Here is an 18,170-nt window from a genome sequence, read left to right on the forward strand (position 1 = left end):
ATTTGTAATTTTGCAGTACAGTAACACATGGATTTAATTTTAATTGAAAGCTTAATTTAGTTGATCAAAGTCAGTAATTCACTTAGAAAATTCATGTCAAGTCTCGATAAAATAGTAGATGACTTCTTCTCTATTTTACTACCAACAACAAAAATACTCTTCTCTTTATGACCTGGCTCTGCACAAAACACCTAAAACAAAGACTAAACGTCCACTTTGTTGTGTTATGCTTTGAGTTCAACTGGTGCAAAAATGGTAAAGATGTTCAGATTTGTAGTCCAAGACACAAACAAACACCAGGAATGGTGAGAGACGCAGTTTCAAGTTTCCTAGGAATAGTTATGCTGATGATGGTGCTTGTTATAGGTGCAGTGTACCAAAGACTCACTGCTCAACCTGCCCCCCCCCCCTTTCCCCCTCTGAGTGCTCCTGTGTCTTGAGCTGCAGTGCTGTTTTTCTGGAGTTATATTTCATGTTTTCTGTGTCTTCTCAGTTTCAAAATATGTGTCTGCATGAGTGTATAAACAAGCACTAACTTTGTTTAAAACATACGGCGGCGTGTATGGGTTATTAATTGTCATGCATGTGTGTTTTATGTGTGTACAGTATGTACTTTAGGGCGTGCTGTATGTATGAGCGTGTGTGTACTATACGTACGTGTGTGTTTTGAATGTTGGGACATGATGTTGATGTCACAAGGGCTTTCATAGTGGTTCTTGTGAGGTAACTTTCATACATAACCTACACTTATTTCTGGTTTGCGTTGCATGCAGTTGTTGCTCTTTGTGTGACTAAATCATTCTGGTTCCATGTAATCGTTTGTAATAGCTGATCTATGATGGCTTTGCTTTTTAAATCATTGTTTTTTGCTACATGCCTGCCTTTATCCATTCCAGTCATGAGTCTTGTTTTTGTTATGTTTCTTGCCTGACAACTGTGACCTCTCCAAATGCATGCTGGGAAGCATCAGCCATTCACCTCATTACCTAACATCCTTTCCATGTCCCGCCTCTCACAGATGGCGCTCGGCCACCCGCTCCATTCCCCTCCGGTCAGTTTTTTCCATAGAGCCTTGTGAAGCTTGCCTTTTCTCTCTTGCCATACCCCTCGATCTTTACCTCCAGACAGAATGGCCCTGGAGCTCAGAGCTGCTTGGAAATGTCCAACCTACACAACATTAAGGTCAACATCTGTATAACATCTGCGAAGCTAAATCTGCTTGAGAAATTCTTGATGAGATTTTTTAAAAAAGTATCATCATTTACTTTCCTTAAAGTTGTGTAGGCCACTGTGGCTTCACATACGGCTGATATAAGGCATCAATATTAGGGAAAACAGATCAAGTCACAAAGTAACTTGTATGGAAATCAAAGTTTTTTCTAGACTATGCTTCAGTTATTATCCACAAATGAAAGAAAAAGTCTATTCTTTCTCTGTGCAGTTCTCAGGTAAGATTCTGTGAACTAAAAATTCCTCAGCGGATCGGAAGACACTAAATTAGTCCTGATTTCTGAACGTTTACACTGATGGTGGTTTACTGCAGCTGAGTTTGAGGTTCTTTGATGATCTTGTGTTTGTGTCTCTGTGAGTGATTGTCTCTGTGTTTTGTTCTGTCTTCCTGTAGTGAGCTCTTAAAGCTCAGAATGGAGCTCAGAATGGAGCTCATGTGTAGCGCAGGTGTGTAGACTCCAGTCAGGTGCATGAACACTTGTACAGTAACTCTCTCCCTCTTTACATCTCTCTGTCTTTCCTCCTTTTCCCAGTTCAGTATGACTCAATCTGTCTGGTTTCACTTTCTGTCCCAGTTTTGGTCTCTATCTCTGGTTTCCTCTCTGTTTCTCTCTCTCCCTCTCTGTCGTTCAATCACCTCTTTCTGCACCAGACTGTGAGAGCGCCCTGCTATGGCAGTTTTGTTGCGGGGCACTACTGACATGCATGAGTTGCTGCATTGCTATGAGTTCACAAATTGCTCCTCATCATCCAAATGTCTTGCGTGTGCGTGCAGTGCTTCCCAGCAACGTGGCAATGCTGAACGCATGCTCCATCAACGCTGTGGCCAGGATTACCTAAAGAACCTCCTCGAGCTAATTCTACATTTTATCATTTCTGCCCATTCTGCACCTCATACAGACGGACTGTGAAGTATTGTGCTGAGGGATTTGAATGAAGCCATATCTGTCTGGAACATGTCTTTGTTTTCTGTGCCGAGTTCTGCTTTCTGATATTCTCTATAGGCCTTTTCAGTGTCGAGTAATCTCATTATCATTATACAGGTTTAATCTAACCACCACTATGATAGATGTTTCTATTTTTATGTTGCACCTGGACTCTTTCTGTTTGTACAAATGCTCGCTGAATACTGCTAATACCCTGTTATGTACTGTTATTGACATGAATTGCAAACAATAACTGTGTATGGGTGTGAACCTGAGTGAGCGACTGTGCAGTTCAAATTATTTTATTATGTTCAGTCTTATTTCGATCAGCAAGCATTTTCATTTCAAGCTACTTAAAAAAACATTGTTTTCAAAATACTTGATTTACCGGTAAGTCATTACAGCCCAGAAGAGGGTGAGATGGCAGCCTTTGATGGATGCCATTAATGATGCATTATGCACACAATGTATGACTTTTGTCCAGTCAAGTCTATTTGCTTGAATCTATATGAGAAACAGGAAAAATAAAGCTTTAGTTAGGAGTCGAGGCTCTGTTAAAATAGCAGACTTTTATGCCTTTGTCATGACATGAATTCATAACATTTGTTATGTCAGTCAGTTAGCCTCTCATTAACATTGTCCAAAGCTCGCCAAGCATCTTAGCCATAAAATCCATTTAAACTCATCAGTTATGACCATTACACCGGGGAGCGATAAAGTTGTGTTCCAGTCTTACATGTTACTCAGTATTTAAGTAACTTCATGTTGTTTTGTCAGTCTGACATGTAATTTGTTAAGTCCCACATAGGAATGTTAAACTGTAAACTCGTTTTGTGGCAGTCTTTTAAAGTGTTAAGATAATGTTTTATGTCTCTCATTACATTAAGTGTATATAGACAGTGATACATGTACAGTAGGGTGTCAATGAATGTTTGTCTCTGTCATAGTGAAACAATAAGACAGTTTTGTCCCGTCAGTTTTACACTGTACGTGAGAAGAGTAGTGACTCATTCTGTCTACGTCTTGACTGACGTGTGCTGGCGTTGTGTGATAAACACTTGTTTTTATAAAAAATGTGATGTTTACGTGTTTGGCCCAATGTGTGTGTGAGACCTGCGGGCTCTGTACAAGTCATTAATACAGGTCTTTGATTTTAAAGCCAACGGAGGCTCCTCAGGTGGATGAGCAGGGGGTAAGATGCTCCAACCCCCCTCCCTCCTGTCAGGGCCATGCCATGTTTATGTTTGCATTTCTTTGTTTGGTATCTTTCTGTTGTCTTCTTCACCTTCTATGATCTATTGCTTATTTCAATTTATGTTCTCATGGTAAGGTTTCCATTCTTTTTTTTTTTGATTTCTCTTTTTTGTTCTGTTTATTCATTTGCATATATCCTCAAAAAACTTTGCTTTACATTTTCCTTAAATGTTTGGAGTTATTTCTAAGGCGAGGGTGTCACTCAAACGTGACGCTGTGTGTCCTGTTAGGTGGGAGCGGTTTTGTGCTGCTCCTCACGTTTGTACTGTTGACACTGGTACATGGTCTCTGCCACCATTCTTGCGTGTGGTAGTGACCCATGGATGACCCCTGGGATCAGGTCACCCAGCTCTGACCTGTAAACCTCCTGGCCGACCCTTTCGGGTTGGTCCCACTGTGACTCCGCATGCAGTGACTCTGGACTGAGGGTGCCATGCTTGTGCAGATGTGTCCTGTCAAATATGGCAAGATTTTCTCCAGCATGCTTGCCTCCTTGCTTCCTCCCCTTGTAGGTCTGTACAGTGACAGGGCTCCTGACAGTGCTTTGGACGCAGACTAACAGAAACATATCAGCTGCAGCTACACTGCAATCATTTTCAATATTTTAATCCAAAGTACAAATCTAGAGCTATATATATGCTAGATAAAATAATTGGACAAAAATAACAAATTCAAAGCTATATTTGCTCAAAAGAAATTAATGATTTCCTGTGATATAAAGGTGCAGTGCTGCTTTCTCAGCCCATATGTATCTGGTACCGAGTTCAGACCTCATCATTCTGCGAAACACAGCCAGGGGCTCTGCGTTCACTACACTAACTGTTGCTGTGCCTTCCTCTGACTCTCGGCTGTTTCTTCACAGAACACCGAGGACAGCGCTCGCATCTCCATCACCTTTTTCCGTCTTTTTCGAGTCATGCGGCTGGTCAAGCTCCTAAGCAGGGGGGAAGGCATTCGCACCCTACTTTGGACTTTCATCAAATCCTTCCAGGTGAGGTTTTGTACAATTATTCAATCAGTGACCGAGGAAAGTATCAAAGTCTATCATGTTAATCTTTTTCTACTTTCTCACCCCTCTTATAGGCTCTACCGTATGTTGCCCTTCTGATAGCCATGCTGTTCTTCATCTACGCTGTCATTGGCATGCAGGTGGGTAACTAAACTTGACTGAAATTATTTTTCCTCTCAATCTTTACTGAGTTGGTACAGTTACAGTTGTATTCGTACGGGCAATATTTCTGCTTTAGGTGTTTGGAAAGATTGCAATGGTGGATGGCACACACATCAACAGAAACAACAACTTCCAGACCTTCCCTCAGGCTGTGCTGCTTCTCTTCAGGTCAGTGAGATTTCAGGGTCAGAGGTCATCAGGAAATTGATGGAGTGTTTTTCTGGGTCTGTATAGTTGAGTAATTGGTTTGTGTTTGTCCTAACTGTCTGTTCCCCAGGTGTGCCACTGGAGAGGCGTGGCAAGAGATCATGTTGGCCTGTATGCCAGGGAAACTGTGTGACCCAGAGTCCGACTATAACCCCGGGGAGGAGATGACGTGTGGCAGTGGATTTGCAATAATTTACTTCATCACCTTCTACATGCTCTGCGCCTTCCTGGTACGAACACAATTTAAACCGTGTTATGCCAACCATTAGTTATTTACTTTATTGTGCTAAGTGTTATCTACTGTGCTTTTTCTAATTACATCATCAGTAGAACATGAAAGGCATTACGAAATATTTCTACCTTTGAAAAACTGTTGTTTGCCACGGTTAAAGTATAAATAATGTCAACCTTTGAAACACATATTGCTAAATGTTTGGTCTACATCTTTGCACATGCCAACCTGAGGCCAATATTTACACTTTTGTTTGTGGTTTAAATATATTTTTACCTACATGACCTATAGTTGAAAAAACTTAAAATGTACAGTGTCTAATGATGAAGGTGCTTGATGTCATACGATCTTATGCAATGACACAGTTCTTCACATCTGAAGAAACACATGAAAATAAACCACAACACTAAGAAGAATTATGCAAGACAATTTGTTGTGCTTTCTAGATTATCAATTTGTTTGTGGCCGTCATCATGGACAACTTTGACTATCTGACACGTGATTGGTCCATTCTTGGTCCACACCACCTTGATGAATTCAAGAGAATTTGGTCAGAATACGACCCAGAGGCCAAGTATGTGCTTTGTTATCTATCTGAACACATATCACATTCATGTTTCAGTGGTTTTCAGTCGTTTGTTTCTGTCAGTTAACATCTTATTTTTTTTATCATACAGGGGCAGAATTAAGCATCTGGATGTTGTAACTCTTCTTCGTCGTATCCAGCCTCCTCTTGGGTTCGGCAAACTATGCCCTCACAGAGTGGCTTGCAAGGTCTGCTGTCCTTCTTCTATTATCTCATTTACATCTTTTACATTTTAAATTACATTTTAAATTACATTCAGCAGGCCTGTTGTACATTTTTAAAGTCTTGTATCTGCTCTCTTCTTTCAGAGGCTAGTAGCCATGAACATGCCTCTGAACAGTGACGGCACAGTCATGTTTAACGCCACTCTGTTTGCACTGGTGAGAACAGCCTTGAAGATAAAAACAGAAGGTATAAACTGAATACAAATCACATCACACTGCACCGCTCTAAGAATACATACAATACCAAAGCATATAGTCCCTGAGTTTAATGATCTCTGTTACCTGTAATTACAAGCTTTTGTTGATTTAAAATGGCTGTGAACTGGTGTGCTCGTTTCTAAGGGACATTTGTCTCCCTGTGGTGCAGGTAATCTGGAGCAAGCCAACGAAGAGCTGCGGGCTGTCATCAAGAAAATCTGGAAGAGAACCAGCATGAAGCTGCTGGATCAAGTGGTGCCCCCTGCTGGTGGTTAGTGGAATCGGCCAGTGTCTGTCAATGAAATCACATACACCTCTTAAACTTTCTGTTATAGTTTGACACACAAACCAAGATAAAGCAGCCTGCACAGAGAATCACACATAGACACCATATGCTGCCCACATGCTATTTCCATAAGATTACATGAAGCTCAAAACTGGTCTTTCCTTCAATGTCCTTAAAATAAAACACACACCCAGTCAGATTCTCACACACAAGTAAAGCTGTATCGTGCTGTTTCTGCTCTGCTCATGTTCTCCTGGTTGCCCCCTCAGCAGTGTGTCTCTTATCCGTGTGTGTTTGATCCACGCTCCTCCCTCCTGCCCTGGATGCTGATGGAGGCCAATGACTGTCTGCTGGGCTTTGGGCTTGCATGGCCTTTTAGACCATTGTGCAAGTGCATGCTTTGTCTTTCTCACTAATCTCTCTCTCTCTCTCTTTAACTGTCTGTCTCTCACTGTCTCCTTCTTTATCTCTGTTGTCTTAATCTCTGTCCTTTTCTCACTGCTTGAGCTTCCACAGCTTATTCTCCTCACATTTTTTATATCTCTGTATCCAAAACTCTGAAGCACTTCAGAATATTCTGAAGCAGTTCTGTTTTAGGGTGGTGGCATGGAACTAGTGTTGCCTCTGTCTCCGATCTCTCTCCCCAGCGTGCTTGTTCAAAGTGATTCAGACCCCTGCTTCAGAATGATTCTCACACACTGTTGCATACACTCTTCCAAAAAAAAAAAAAAAAAAAAGAAAATATCCAATCGGCCAAAATACATGCAAGATCACACCCATACGCAGTTTCAATTAAGTGTTCACTGACTAGCACACGTTTAAACCAAAAAACATACATGAACATAAGCGGGTAAATTCACGCAAACATACTGACACATATGATGCGTAGTTCTGCTTGCTTGCATGTGCTAAAGTAGTCTAGTAAATGGCTTTTTTAGACATTTAAGTAAGAATTAGGTTCTGCTGCAACAAAAATTATTTGAGCATTTTTTAAAAAAGTTTCTCAAAGGTAAATTAATGACAGTTGCTTTAGATAAATATTATCCAAATATGGAACAGTCTTTCTATTTTGAAGTGTGTATGTTACTACTAAATGCACAGATTGAAAATTAGTGGTATTGTTTTAATCATCTTGTATGTTCTAAAGTCTGCTGGACCTTAATTGTGCTGATTCTCACCTCTTCATTGCCCAACATTGGGGAAGAGAAATTACAGAAATTACTTAACTCGTTGCTATAAAAAACTCACATTAATACTGTAGGTGTTTGAACATTAATTTATCCAATTTAAAATCAAACATATAATGTAGAAGATCCCACATGGATCATTAAAAGCTCTTCAGATACATAGATACACAAACACAAAGTAAAGACATCGTAGCATATATTTGTTTTTTTTGTTCTTTTTGAAATACAGCGAAGGATCTCACATGGTGCACATTGAGGTACAGTATATACACCATCAAGATGGATGTATATAATTTAAATTGTTTGATTGGTTGGGGTTGAAGAGTGCCTCACTTGTCTGCAGTCCTGAGGCGATGGAGCCACAGTTTGAAGGAAAATGAAAGAGGGAGGAGAAGAGTCTCTCTCTCTCTCCCCCTCCATGGTGCTGTGTGTAGTGACCTGCTGACACAGGAAGCATTTGTGTGGTCTGTTCACTCAGATGATGAGGTAACCGTGGGGAAGTTCTATGCCACCTTCCTGATACAGGACTACTTTAGGAAATTCAAGAAACGTAAAGAGGAAGGCCTGGTGGGTGCACATCCCTCCCAGAACAACACAGCCATTGCTCTACAGGTGAGTCTCACAGCGTTTGAGTGCGACTCTGACTGTGTGTGTGTGTGTGTGTGTGTGTGTGTGTGTGTGTGTGTGTGTGTTATGTATGAAAGAAGCAAGAAAGATTGTTGAAAATTGTGTGAAAACATGGATTTATGAGCATTGTAATTTTGTTAAGTCAAGTTTGTAAAATGTGTCTTTGTGCATTTCATTAAAATATCATCAAGTGTGCTAATGTTATGGTTTATGATCCAGCAGGACGTTCATGATCTTGGTGTACAGTATGAATCTGTTACTGTTATTTGTGTTATCAGTGTGTGTCTCTGTGTCTTTAAATATCACAGACGTTGATGTTAAGCGTGTGTCATTGTCTCCAGCCATAATTTCATGTGTTTTCTGTGCATCACAATATCACAATTCACTCATCGACTCATGAACTTCCCATGCAAAGCTTGTTGCCATTTCTGTTACCTTATATTGTACGATATATGGCTTCAATCTGTCACCATATATCATTGTCAGACAGTAAACATGCCAGCAACCAGCTTTTAGTTTATTCATAATAAAATCTTAATGTATATTATCCTACTTTGGTTAAGTACACCTACCAAGGAAAGGAAAGGAGGAAAAGTGATTTTTACTGCACTCACTGAAGCGTATGTGAGAGAAAGCACAGCTGGATTCTACACAAGACATTTCAGCAAAATAATATTCACAGCAGGTTGCATTCAGGAGAGCACATTTGTCTGTCTGTGTGTTCTCATCTCCCACAGTCTGTCAGTACCGTAAATGTCAGGTGTTGCATACTCCAGCACAGGTGTGTGTATGCCCAGTATGTGTGGTTGTGACTGTATGATGTCAGATAACGTAATGTGAGTTGTAAGATGAAGGTCCCAGCCGTAGCGCTTAGCCTCTTTATTGTCATGGTTACAGGCTGGTCTTCGCACGCTGCATGATATTGGGCCCGAAATTCGCCGAGCGATATCATGTGATCTGCAAGATGACGAACTAGTAGACTTTATACCAGAGGAAGACGAAGAAATTTATAGGGTAACTGATTTAATTTTACCTGACAGGGGAATGTTTGTGGAAAAAATTACATTTTGTGCTTTTAATGAAATAACTCAATGGTTATGTCCATGTGAAAGAGCTTTCTATAAAAAGGAATGTACTCCAAGAAACAATAATCAGCTAAATCTGTAGTAGATGCATCTTTAATCTTTACAGCTACAGTATGTAGCTTTTTTGTACATTTTATTTATTTTGGCTTCTTATATGTTTTTCCTCCATTTCAATTTCAACAAACTACAAAGAGTGCATCCATTTACCCACATATGTCATATGCCATGAAACCAGCTTCTGAACTTATGTTTTGCTCATATAGTTTCTGAAAAGAAAATCAGTTCCCAGACTTAACATCAATAGTACATTTGTTCTGCATTGTAAACAACGAAAGCCCTGGTGGTTTTACTTTGAGCATTCCTTCACAGCGTAATGGCGGACTGTTTGGTAACCATCTCATGAACGGTGGTCATCGACGATCCAACGGCCACCAGACCAACGCTACACAGCGGCCTCTGCAGGTGCAGCCGCCACCTCACTATGCTCATATGGAGCAGCCTGTTGGACGCCTGTCTCGAGCCAATGCAATGTCCCACCCCAACCACCATCATCACCACCACCATCACCACCACCGCCACCACAACTCCTACGGGAAGTCTCCCAAATCCACCAACATCAACCTCAACAATGCCAACGTGTCCAGTCTGCCCAACGGAGGACACCATCGCTACTATGAGCATGCACCTCCCAATGGCTACCCAGGTCTTCGCAGCTCCTACTACGACTACGACAAGCCCCGGACCCCACAGGGTCAAAGGTACCAACACACTGATCATCAGCTTTTGCTCTGCTGCAGAAAAGTCTGTCAGCTAAAATACCTGTTGAAATGTACAATCCCACCTAAAGCTCCATTCAGCAGCCATCGGTGTACCCTGTGTCTCTGAGCCCAGTGTTTTCTTGTTCCCATAACTTGCCAAATGTTGAAAGCACTTGAACTAAACATGTAAAATCAAATCACATCAAGATATTTACAACTTATCTACAGTAGATTTTTGTTGCAGAAGTTTTTTTTAACTGTAACATTAAAAACAAAACTCTTCTATTAGTTTGCATATGTTTTTGTAGAACAGGCAGAGATACCACTTTTTTAGGGATGTAATGACAAATTCATGTTAAAGTTAATTTAATAAATGACTGGGATCAAAAATTGAATGCAGGCAATAATAGAAGAAGAAATCCCTGTCGTTTTTTTTGCAAATAATACCACAAAGTTCTCAAAGTTAAAATAAAACTTTTCTGAAGAAAAAAAAGTTACCTCTTACCTCACATTTTGTGAAATAAGTGTATTTGCGTTCTTGCTGAAAGTTAGATGAGAAGATCGATACCACTCTCATATCTGATCGTTCAATATGAAACTACAGCCAGGAGACAGTTAGTTTAGCATAGCATGTACGTAGACTCGAAGCAGGGGGAAACAGGTTGCCTGGCTCTGTCCAAAGGTAATAAAATCCACCTACCAGCACCTCTAAACCGCACTAATTAACATGTTATATCTCATATCTTTAATCTGTACTAACTTACTCCGTACACTGGCAACCTCGTGGGAACACCAAGACTGTGTCTGAAATCACTCCGTATTTACTATTTAGTGCACTATATATGCTGTCTGCCATTCTATTTGAGTGTCTGAATTTAGTGTGTAAATTTATCCGCTACTAAGTGCCCTCAAAAATTCATCAATGGGACAAAAAAAGTAGTGCCCATGGCATGTATACTACTTTCTGCTAATAATCCCACAATGCAAAGCGTCAGGTTTCAATGTAAAAATTACCGTTTTGCGACTATACAGCTGACAGCTGACACTCACTATTGATTGAACTATTGAGTGTCTATTGGAGCAGTGAATGAGTAAGTTGTGATTTTGGACACAGCACAAGACTTTGGACAGAGCCAGTTGAGGTGGTCCCCCCTACTTCAGGCTTTATGCTAGGCTAAGCTAACAGTCTCTTGGCTGTAGCTTCATATTTAACAAGCAGATATAAGAAAGCAAATAAGCATATTTCCCAAATTGTTGAACTAGTCCTTTAAGATCTCACACCATGACAAACTTTGGTAAAATTTGGTTCATTCAGATATGAGAATTTTGTCAAGATACATATATGGAGAGATAATAAATGATTATTTTTAATTTATGTTCATCTCTAGTTGTTGTGTTTTCCTATTATTTTTAACAGAAGTACATAAAACAGACTTATGGATTGTGGGTACAGTTAAGGGGTAACTCAGAATACCTTGCATAAATAAAATATTACACAGTTATAATATCTGACAGTAAGTGTAAGAGTTTAGATATGGATTATAGATTTTCCCTTCAAGTGTAAGGCTGAAACATCAGTACATAATTGCAATTGCAGACATTTTGAATTTTGTCTCGCTCCCTCACCTGAGAGTCTTTTTACGCAGCTATCTTAGGTTAAAATAAAATATTGGTATTAGTTTTTTTGTGCTTTCTGCAACAAGAGGACATCATCTGTTGCATAAGTATTTTTCCCACAGGCAGGATCCAGCTTCTTATCAAACCTTCCTCTTTCACAAACCTTTATTGTAAATCCTTCATTCCATAATGGATCACAAGCCGACTCTCATTCTGACAGTTAATTTCATAAGTGACCAATAGTACATTTATCTCCTGATTTCCCATGCTCTGTTTAGTCAGCCGCTCCAGTATTGGGCCTGTTTTTCTTTACTACCCAATAAGTTTGGGGGACAATTTCATTGCTGCCACTTTACAAAAGAGAAATTATTTTTTGTTTGTTTCTTATCTTAAGAAAAGAAAATGGAATTGTCAACCAACACTGGAGTGAACGTCTGCCATCACACTCTCTCCTCTTCATACATATATATGAGAATGCTGTATATGTTTCATATACTGTATGATATATATGTCACGCTTTCTCCGCCCTTTTCTCTCTGTTCTCTCCCTCTCCCTTTCTCCTTCCTAACCAAAATGCTTTCTCTCAACCATCCCTCTGCTTTCTTGGACAGAAGGCGCTACTATGAGACCTATGTTAGGTATGTTGTTTTTCTAGGTTTGGCTCCAGCAGTATGTCTCAACACCAAAGAGAAGATTTTATTTTTCTTATTTCTTTATTTATTGCATTTTGACTTGGTTTTGGATCGGTGAATGGTTGCATCCTTGCTAAGTCAGTGTTACGTGCAATATGCTGGCCCTTCACTTCTCTGGTTATTGTCCACCTCTGTTATGATGCAGTTGTGTCAGTGCTTTTAAGGTAAAAGGAGAAATAACATGAATATGAGTGGCCAGCATATCGCTGAGAGCGGCCCTGCTTTATGCATGTGTCAAAGTGCTTGCTTTGAAGAAGGACACAGATGCTCGAAAACAAGGAAGTGTAGGAGAATGTCTTTTTCTAAAAACTGCACTACTAGTCACCACTAATTCTGTTTGCCTCCAAATTTTCCCAGCCCTACACTCAATTCACTCCATGATTCCAAACCAGAGATCGTTTTAATTAATCTAAGGAAGGATGTCAAGGTAGACGAGAGGTTTAGATGAGTGATGCTTTTAAGCCCGAAACATCTGCCTGTTTTTTTTTTTTTTTGGTTTGGCTGTGGTAACTGGTTAATACCTATAAGGGTGCTCAGTTGCATCGCAGCCCCCTGGAGGCTAGCGTCTGCATGGCAGTGCATGGCCCTATTCCAGTAATCCCCCTGAACTGCAGCGGTGTGTGCACGCTCTGACCCCTGTGCCCTGACGTTTCATCAGGTCCCACGCAGGGGATGGACGCCACCCCACCATCTGCAGGGAGGAGGAGTTTGATGAAGACCGCCTCTCTGGCGAGTATTACAGCGGGGAGGAGTTTTATGAAGACGACAGTATGCTGTCAGGGGACAGGTATTAACGTTTTTGGTTGCCTTTCTGAGTTTTAGTCAGCAATCTTATGTGTTATCGTACCCTGCTCTGTTCACAACAGGAAACATATTCCTTGTGGCTTTTGCAAGAAACCTCATGTCCTATATTTACTACTCTGTGCTGACAGGTATCAGAACAGTGACACAGAGTATGAGACTCCCAAAGGTTACCATCACCCTGACAGTTACTATGACGATGATGAGCAGCCTCTCTACCGCGACTCAAGGAGGTCACCAAAGAGACGGTTGCTCCCTGCCACACCTCAAGGTATCTCCTGTCTTTTCCTGCTGCATGAGTTATATGTTTTCCATAAATACTGTTTATATCTACATAACATTTAATATTTGTAGCTTATTGTACATTGTTAACAGCATGAAGGCTCTTAAGTGATATTGTCAAGACGGCCTTGAAAACTTATATTCCCAAAAGCCTCTGGTCATGAGTGATGGGATCCTACATGAAAATACAATTTTCTGCCTCAGTTAGAGCAGTTTTGATTATTTCACATTAAAGAGATTTCTGTCCTGATGTGGGCGGGGCTCAGGTGGGAAAAGGTGATGCCACATCCATACTTCTGTACACCAATCAAAGGTTTTTAAATGTTACACTCTTAATAAATGAGACCTAAAGATGATTTTTAAAACTTTGATTGCTGCTTTTTTAGTCAGACATTTACAATGTTTTACAGAAATACTAATTAAACTTTTTAGGGGCTTTAAATCAATCAATTATCCTTTGAAGGCAATTAAAAGTCTACAAGCACTGGTAGCTATAAACCATCTGTGAATTGTGTTACATATGCAGTCCTGGAAAAAAAATATCACAAAGCTGTTTTTTTGTTTTCAAAGTCTTACTCTACTAAATGCACACATACCAACACATTTCACTTCACCAATCACCCAGTTTTATATTGAGTGTTTGAAATGTTAAAGTGTTGCATGCTGTCAAAGTTTGCTGCATGAGGTCACTCACTGGTCCACACCTGGCTTGTTCAGGTCACAGGAGGCCATCTTTCAACTTTGAGTGTCTGCGCAGACAAAGTAGCCAAGATGAGCTTCCACATCAGCGTACTGCTCTACCACTGCACCTTATGCAGCACCAGGTAATACAGGCACAGGCAAACTAATTATATTTCCTATGAAAAACTAACATGAGAGAGTGGCAGTAGTGTTGTAGAAGTAGTGGTAATAGGGTATCACAATTTGACTGTACTACAGTAAATTTGTATTTACGCCTCTCTCCTGACCTGTCAGGTTATGGCTGTAGCAGGCCTGGACTCCAGCAGAGCCCACCGCCTCTCCCCGACCCGCTCCACCCGCTCCTGGGCCACTCCCCCTGCCACCCCAGCCAGTAAAGACCAGTCACCATACTACACTCCTCTCATCCGTGTGGACCACCCACACAGGGAGAGCGCTGCTAGCAGCCAAGTGTCTGTGCGCAAGAGCTCCTGGTACACAGACGACCCCGAGTTCTCCCAGAGGACGTACTCACCGGTCCACCTGCAGGTGCCACCTGAGTACCATAACCAGTACCACCAGAAGAGAGGCAGCGCCACCAGCTTAGTGGAAGCGGTGAGTCTGAGTGTTGGTGGGGACGTAGGGAGGGGAGTTGTGTCCCTGACCAGATAATTTAATCTCACAGACTTTGGTCAAAACGAAATGTGACAAGCAAGATAAGCAAAACAAGATTCTGAAAATTACCATTAACTTTTTTCCCTCACGTTCTGTCGAGCAGGTTTTGATATCAGAAGGGCTTGGGAGATATGCCAAGGATCCCAAGTTCGTCGCTGCCACAAAGCACGAGATAGCAGATGCATGTGAGATGACAATAGATGAGATGGAGAGCGCAGCCAGCCACCTGCTGAATGGAGGGATTGCTCCGGGTGTCAACGGGGTCAACGTGTTCCCCATTCTGACTCCAAGGGACTATGAACTGCAGGACACCGCAGCCAGTTACAGTGACGAGGAGCCGGAGACAGAATCCAGAGCTCCATATGAGGAGGACCTGGCAGACGAGATGATTTGCATCACGACTTTATAGCAGTGGCTGGAGAAATCTGCAAATTATAACCTTGTCAGACTACAATCAGCGAAAATTTTAAAAAAAGAAATGCATCTGTTGGCTCTGACCAAAAGAAGTGCCTTTTACATTGAAGAGAAAAGGCATACAGAAGAGAGACACATTAGTCCCGTTCATTTAATTGTTCTCCACCTGCCAGCAAAGGAGGTCACAGCACAGAGCCAGCTACCATCCCTGCTGAGCAAAGAGGGACTGACCGCACCCTCCTGTCAAAGGCCTTGACCTGGAGGTGATATACAGGTTCAGCCTGCAGCCAATCAGAGACAAGGACATTGAATGCCAGTGAGAGAGATGGACCAGTTGGCAAGGGTGTGAGATACTCTTTAGGGCGGGTCTCTAAGGGTGATGACAATCAGATGTACGATGTCATTACCTCAGTCACTTTATTAAGGTTTGGCATATCATGCAAGTTTTCAATGCAAGCATAGAAAGGCATATCTCCTCCCCGTAGTCGTTAGTATAACTTGATCCCTTTGTTGTTAGAACAGATCGTGTGATGATTGCTACAGCTGAGTCAAAAAGTGAAGAAGCACCAGTAGAGTTGAACCAGATTATGCAGGAACTAATTGTCCTACTTACTTATAGCATCATTCAACTTGAGATATGTACTTTTGAAGCGACAAAAGCATTTGTGATAAATGCACTAGCAGGCAGGTTATTTAAAATTTTAGAATAGCCTGATTAATATTTCATAGTTGATATGCTGTAAAATTGTATTATATAACAAAAGAAACTTTGTAAAGAGATATTCTATATTTTGTAATTATGTATCATTTAAAAGATCAGCAATATGGACCCTTGTTACTCCTGTTATGCTATAAAAGCAGACTAGCATTATTTTATTAGGTACAATATTCTGATATTTATTTGCCTTTTATTTTTTTGCTAATATGCACCCTTTATTTTGCCTATGAAAACAGCATTTTTAAGAGATTCTGCTTGTGTGACAACACTACTGCACAAGATATGCAAATGGCTTTGATTTCTTAGCATAGGAGTACACATGTTACTTCATCAAACCAACACCAGTTGCATAAGGTTAAGCCCCCTTTACAGGAGCATTTTTAGAAGGCAAGCCTCAAGGATCCAGTGCTGAAATTTTATACAGATGTGACAAACACATTTGTTTGCATATTTTGTGCAGGGGATGCACAAGAATTTAAAATGCATAGTGCATTAACAATGCTGCTTTTTTAGTTAGTTTCAAAGTCAAACCTAGGTTTTGTCAGCCCCTACTGAAATGCCTTTTTGCTGCTGAAAGAACGAAAACGGATAGATGGTAATAACAGGGATAAATTAATATTTCTCATAGCTTGTGCTGGGATTTTCCATGACATACTCTTTGTTGTTCATGGCGTGATTCCATTAAACCTTTGTACTAAATCTTCGCAATCACATCTTAGCCTTCATGTAGTAGTGTGTGAGGGCTCGGAGCCTGTGGTGGCAGGAGACACATGCACACATCCAAAGGTCAGAAACAGTCCGAGGTGTGTTCTAGGTGGAGGGTGTCCTGGTGTCAGGATGCTGGAGAGAGGCTAAGCAATACTAACCCCCCGCCCCTTTCTCTCTCAGCCTGCCTGGTTCCTGCATACAGTATACCTCGTTAGGCAACGATGACAACATATCATTGTCTCAACGTATCTGTTTGTCACAGTGTCCCACAGTGGAGTTTTTGAAAGAGATTAAACAGGGTTTGAACCTGGATTTTGTGTTTTTTTCCTCCGTATAAATTAATGAGACTAGAAGGGAAACCTAACCCTGGATGCATAAAAAGAAGCAACTGAAGCCCATAAGTTTTATCACTTTTTGATCTATCACGATAAGGATACTGGACTAAATACACTAAAGTGGGCTTTTTCAGGCATTACCATGGAGAGTTTAATTAGCACCAAGGATATTTTAGGGTTAATGTGATCTGTTGTTCATGAGTGTTTGATTTGTAGGCGAGTGCGTACTGTACTCTAATTCAACCGAATACTGTCATGACAATGTAGGTTTTCCATTTTGTGTGCACATTGAAAGGGCTCTTTGAATTGTTTGTGAGTTAAAAAAATGTGTTCTAGTCCTTTTGTTGATGAACGTCATATAAAAGGACCAATGCACATAACAGGCACATTGTACTATTCGTAGCAATTACAGTACTGATGAACTGAAGATATGCATTATTTTGTAAACACTTTTAAAGTTGTGTGAAACTAAAGATAAAAAGAACTTACTTTTACCTCATGTCAGGGATTCCTGAAAAAAAGAAAATAATGATTTGGTTCAGTCTATACCAATGGTATTTAAATATTAGCACATAGCTGTTTGTCTTTGCACAAGTAACTGTATAGTGCTTTTGTTTCTCCTTTTTCTAAACAGATTTGTGTATTAAGGTGAGACAATTTTGTACTTTTTGTGACTGTGTGTATGGTTTAGTGGAATCTATATTTGTCATTTACACCTCACCTTACAATGCTGGGAATGAAAGAGTATTAAAAAATATTTTCAAGGTGCACTGTTCCTCTGTTCGCGGGTAGGGAAAAAAATAAAATGGTTAAAGTACCAGTTTACAGAGAAACACATATTGATTTGAACGTTTCTATTAGTTTCCTTCATATTGTTATGATTATAATTACTATTACAACTATTAATGTTCTGAAAGCTGTATTAAAATAGAAGATAATGTAAAATATGTACAAAAGTATGGAAAGACCCATGGTAATGTTCTCTACTTGAAAGTCTTGATATTTGCTCCTCAATGTTTTTATTCAGTAAACATAATTTCTCTTAGTAGCAGATGCTTTACTATAACCCTCTAGGTTTTGTATCAATACATTTTTTTTGTATTTTTCATTTTATTTTGGCCTTGACTTTATTTGAATCGATACTGATATTTTATTTTCTATTGATCATCATTGAATAAACTTATGCTGAATTACTGTTCTCATTTATTTGTATTTTACACTTTTTAGAGAGCAAGCACTGGACACATTCACCAACATTGTCTCGTCACTACTACAGTTA

General features: G+C 40.3%; 1 protein-coding gene across 1 annotated transcript in view; it reads left to right on the top strand.

Annotated features, from left to right (window-relative positions):
- The window catches only part of cacna1da (calcium channel, voltage-dependent, L type, alpha 1D subunit, a), a 64,967-nt gene extending 46,886 nt beyond the window's left edge, over nt 1-18,081 (top strand). Inside the window, exons 31-46 of the mRNA XM_067587273.1 lie at nt 4,273-4,401; nt 4,494-4,559; nt 4,658-4,749; nt 4,859-5,018; nt 5,467-5,594; nt 5,698-5,794; nt 5,915-6,017; nt 6,198-6,299; nt 7,980-8,113; nt 9,026-9,142; nt 9,583-9,971; nt 12,939-13,067; nt 13,213-13,352; nt 14,081-14,187; nt 14,339-14,656; nt 14,820-18,081. Of these exons, the coding sequence (XP_067443374.1) occupies nt 4,273-4,401; nt 4,494-4,559; nt 4,658-4,749; nt 4,859-5,018; nt 5,467-5,594; nt 5,698-5,794; nt 5,915-6,017; nt 6,198-6,299; nt 7,980-8,113; nt 9,026-9,142; nt 9,583-9,971; nt 12,939-13,067; nt 13,213-13,352; nt 14,081-14,187; nt 14,339-14,656; nt 14,820-15,125 (2,517 nt within the window). The 3' untranslated portion in view covers nt 15,126-18,081. The remainder of the gene's footprint in view (nt 1-4,272; nt 4,402-4,493; nt 4,560-4,657; nt 4,750-4,858; nt 5,019-5,466; nt 5,595-5,697; nt 5,795-5,914; nt 6,018-6,197; nt 6,300-7,979; nt 8,114-9,025; nt 9,143-9,582; nt 9,972-12,938; nt 13,068-13,212; nt 13,353-14,080; nt 14,188-14,338; nt 14,657-14,819) is intronic.
- The last annotated feature ends 89 nt before the right edge of the window (nt 18,082-18,170 follow it).

This window comes from Thunnus thynnus, chromosome 4 (genome assembly GCF_963924715.1).
Source record: "Thunnus thynnus chromosome 4, fThuThy2.1, whole genome shotgun sequence".
NCBI classification, from domain to species: Eukaryota; Metazoa; Chordata; class Actinopteri; order Scombriformes; family Scombridae; genus Thunnus; species Thunnus thynnus.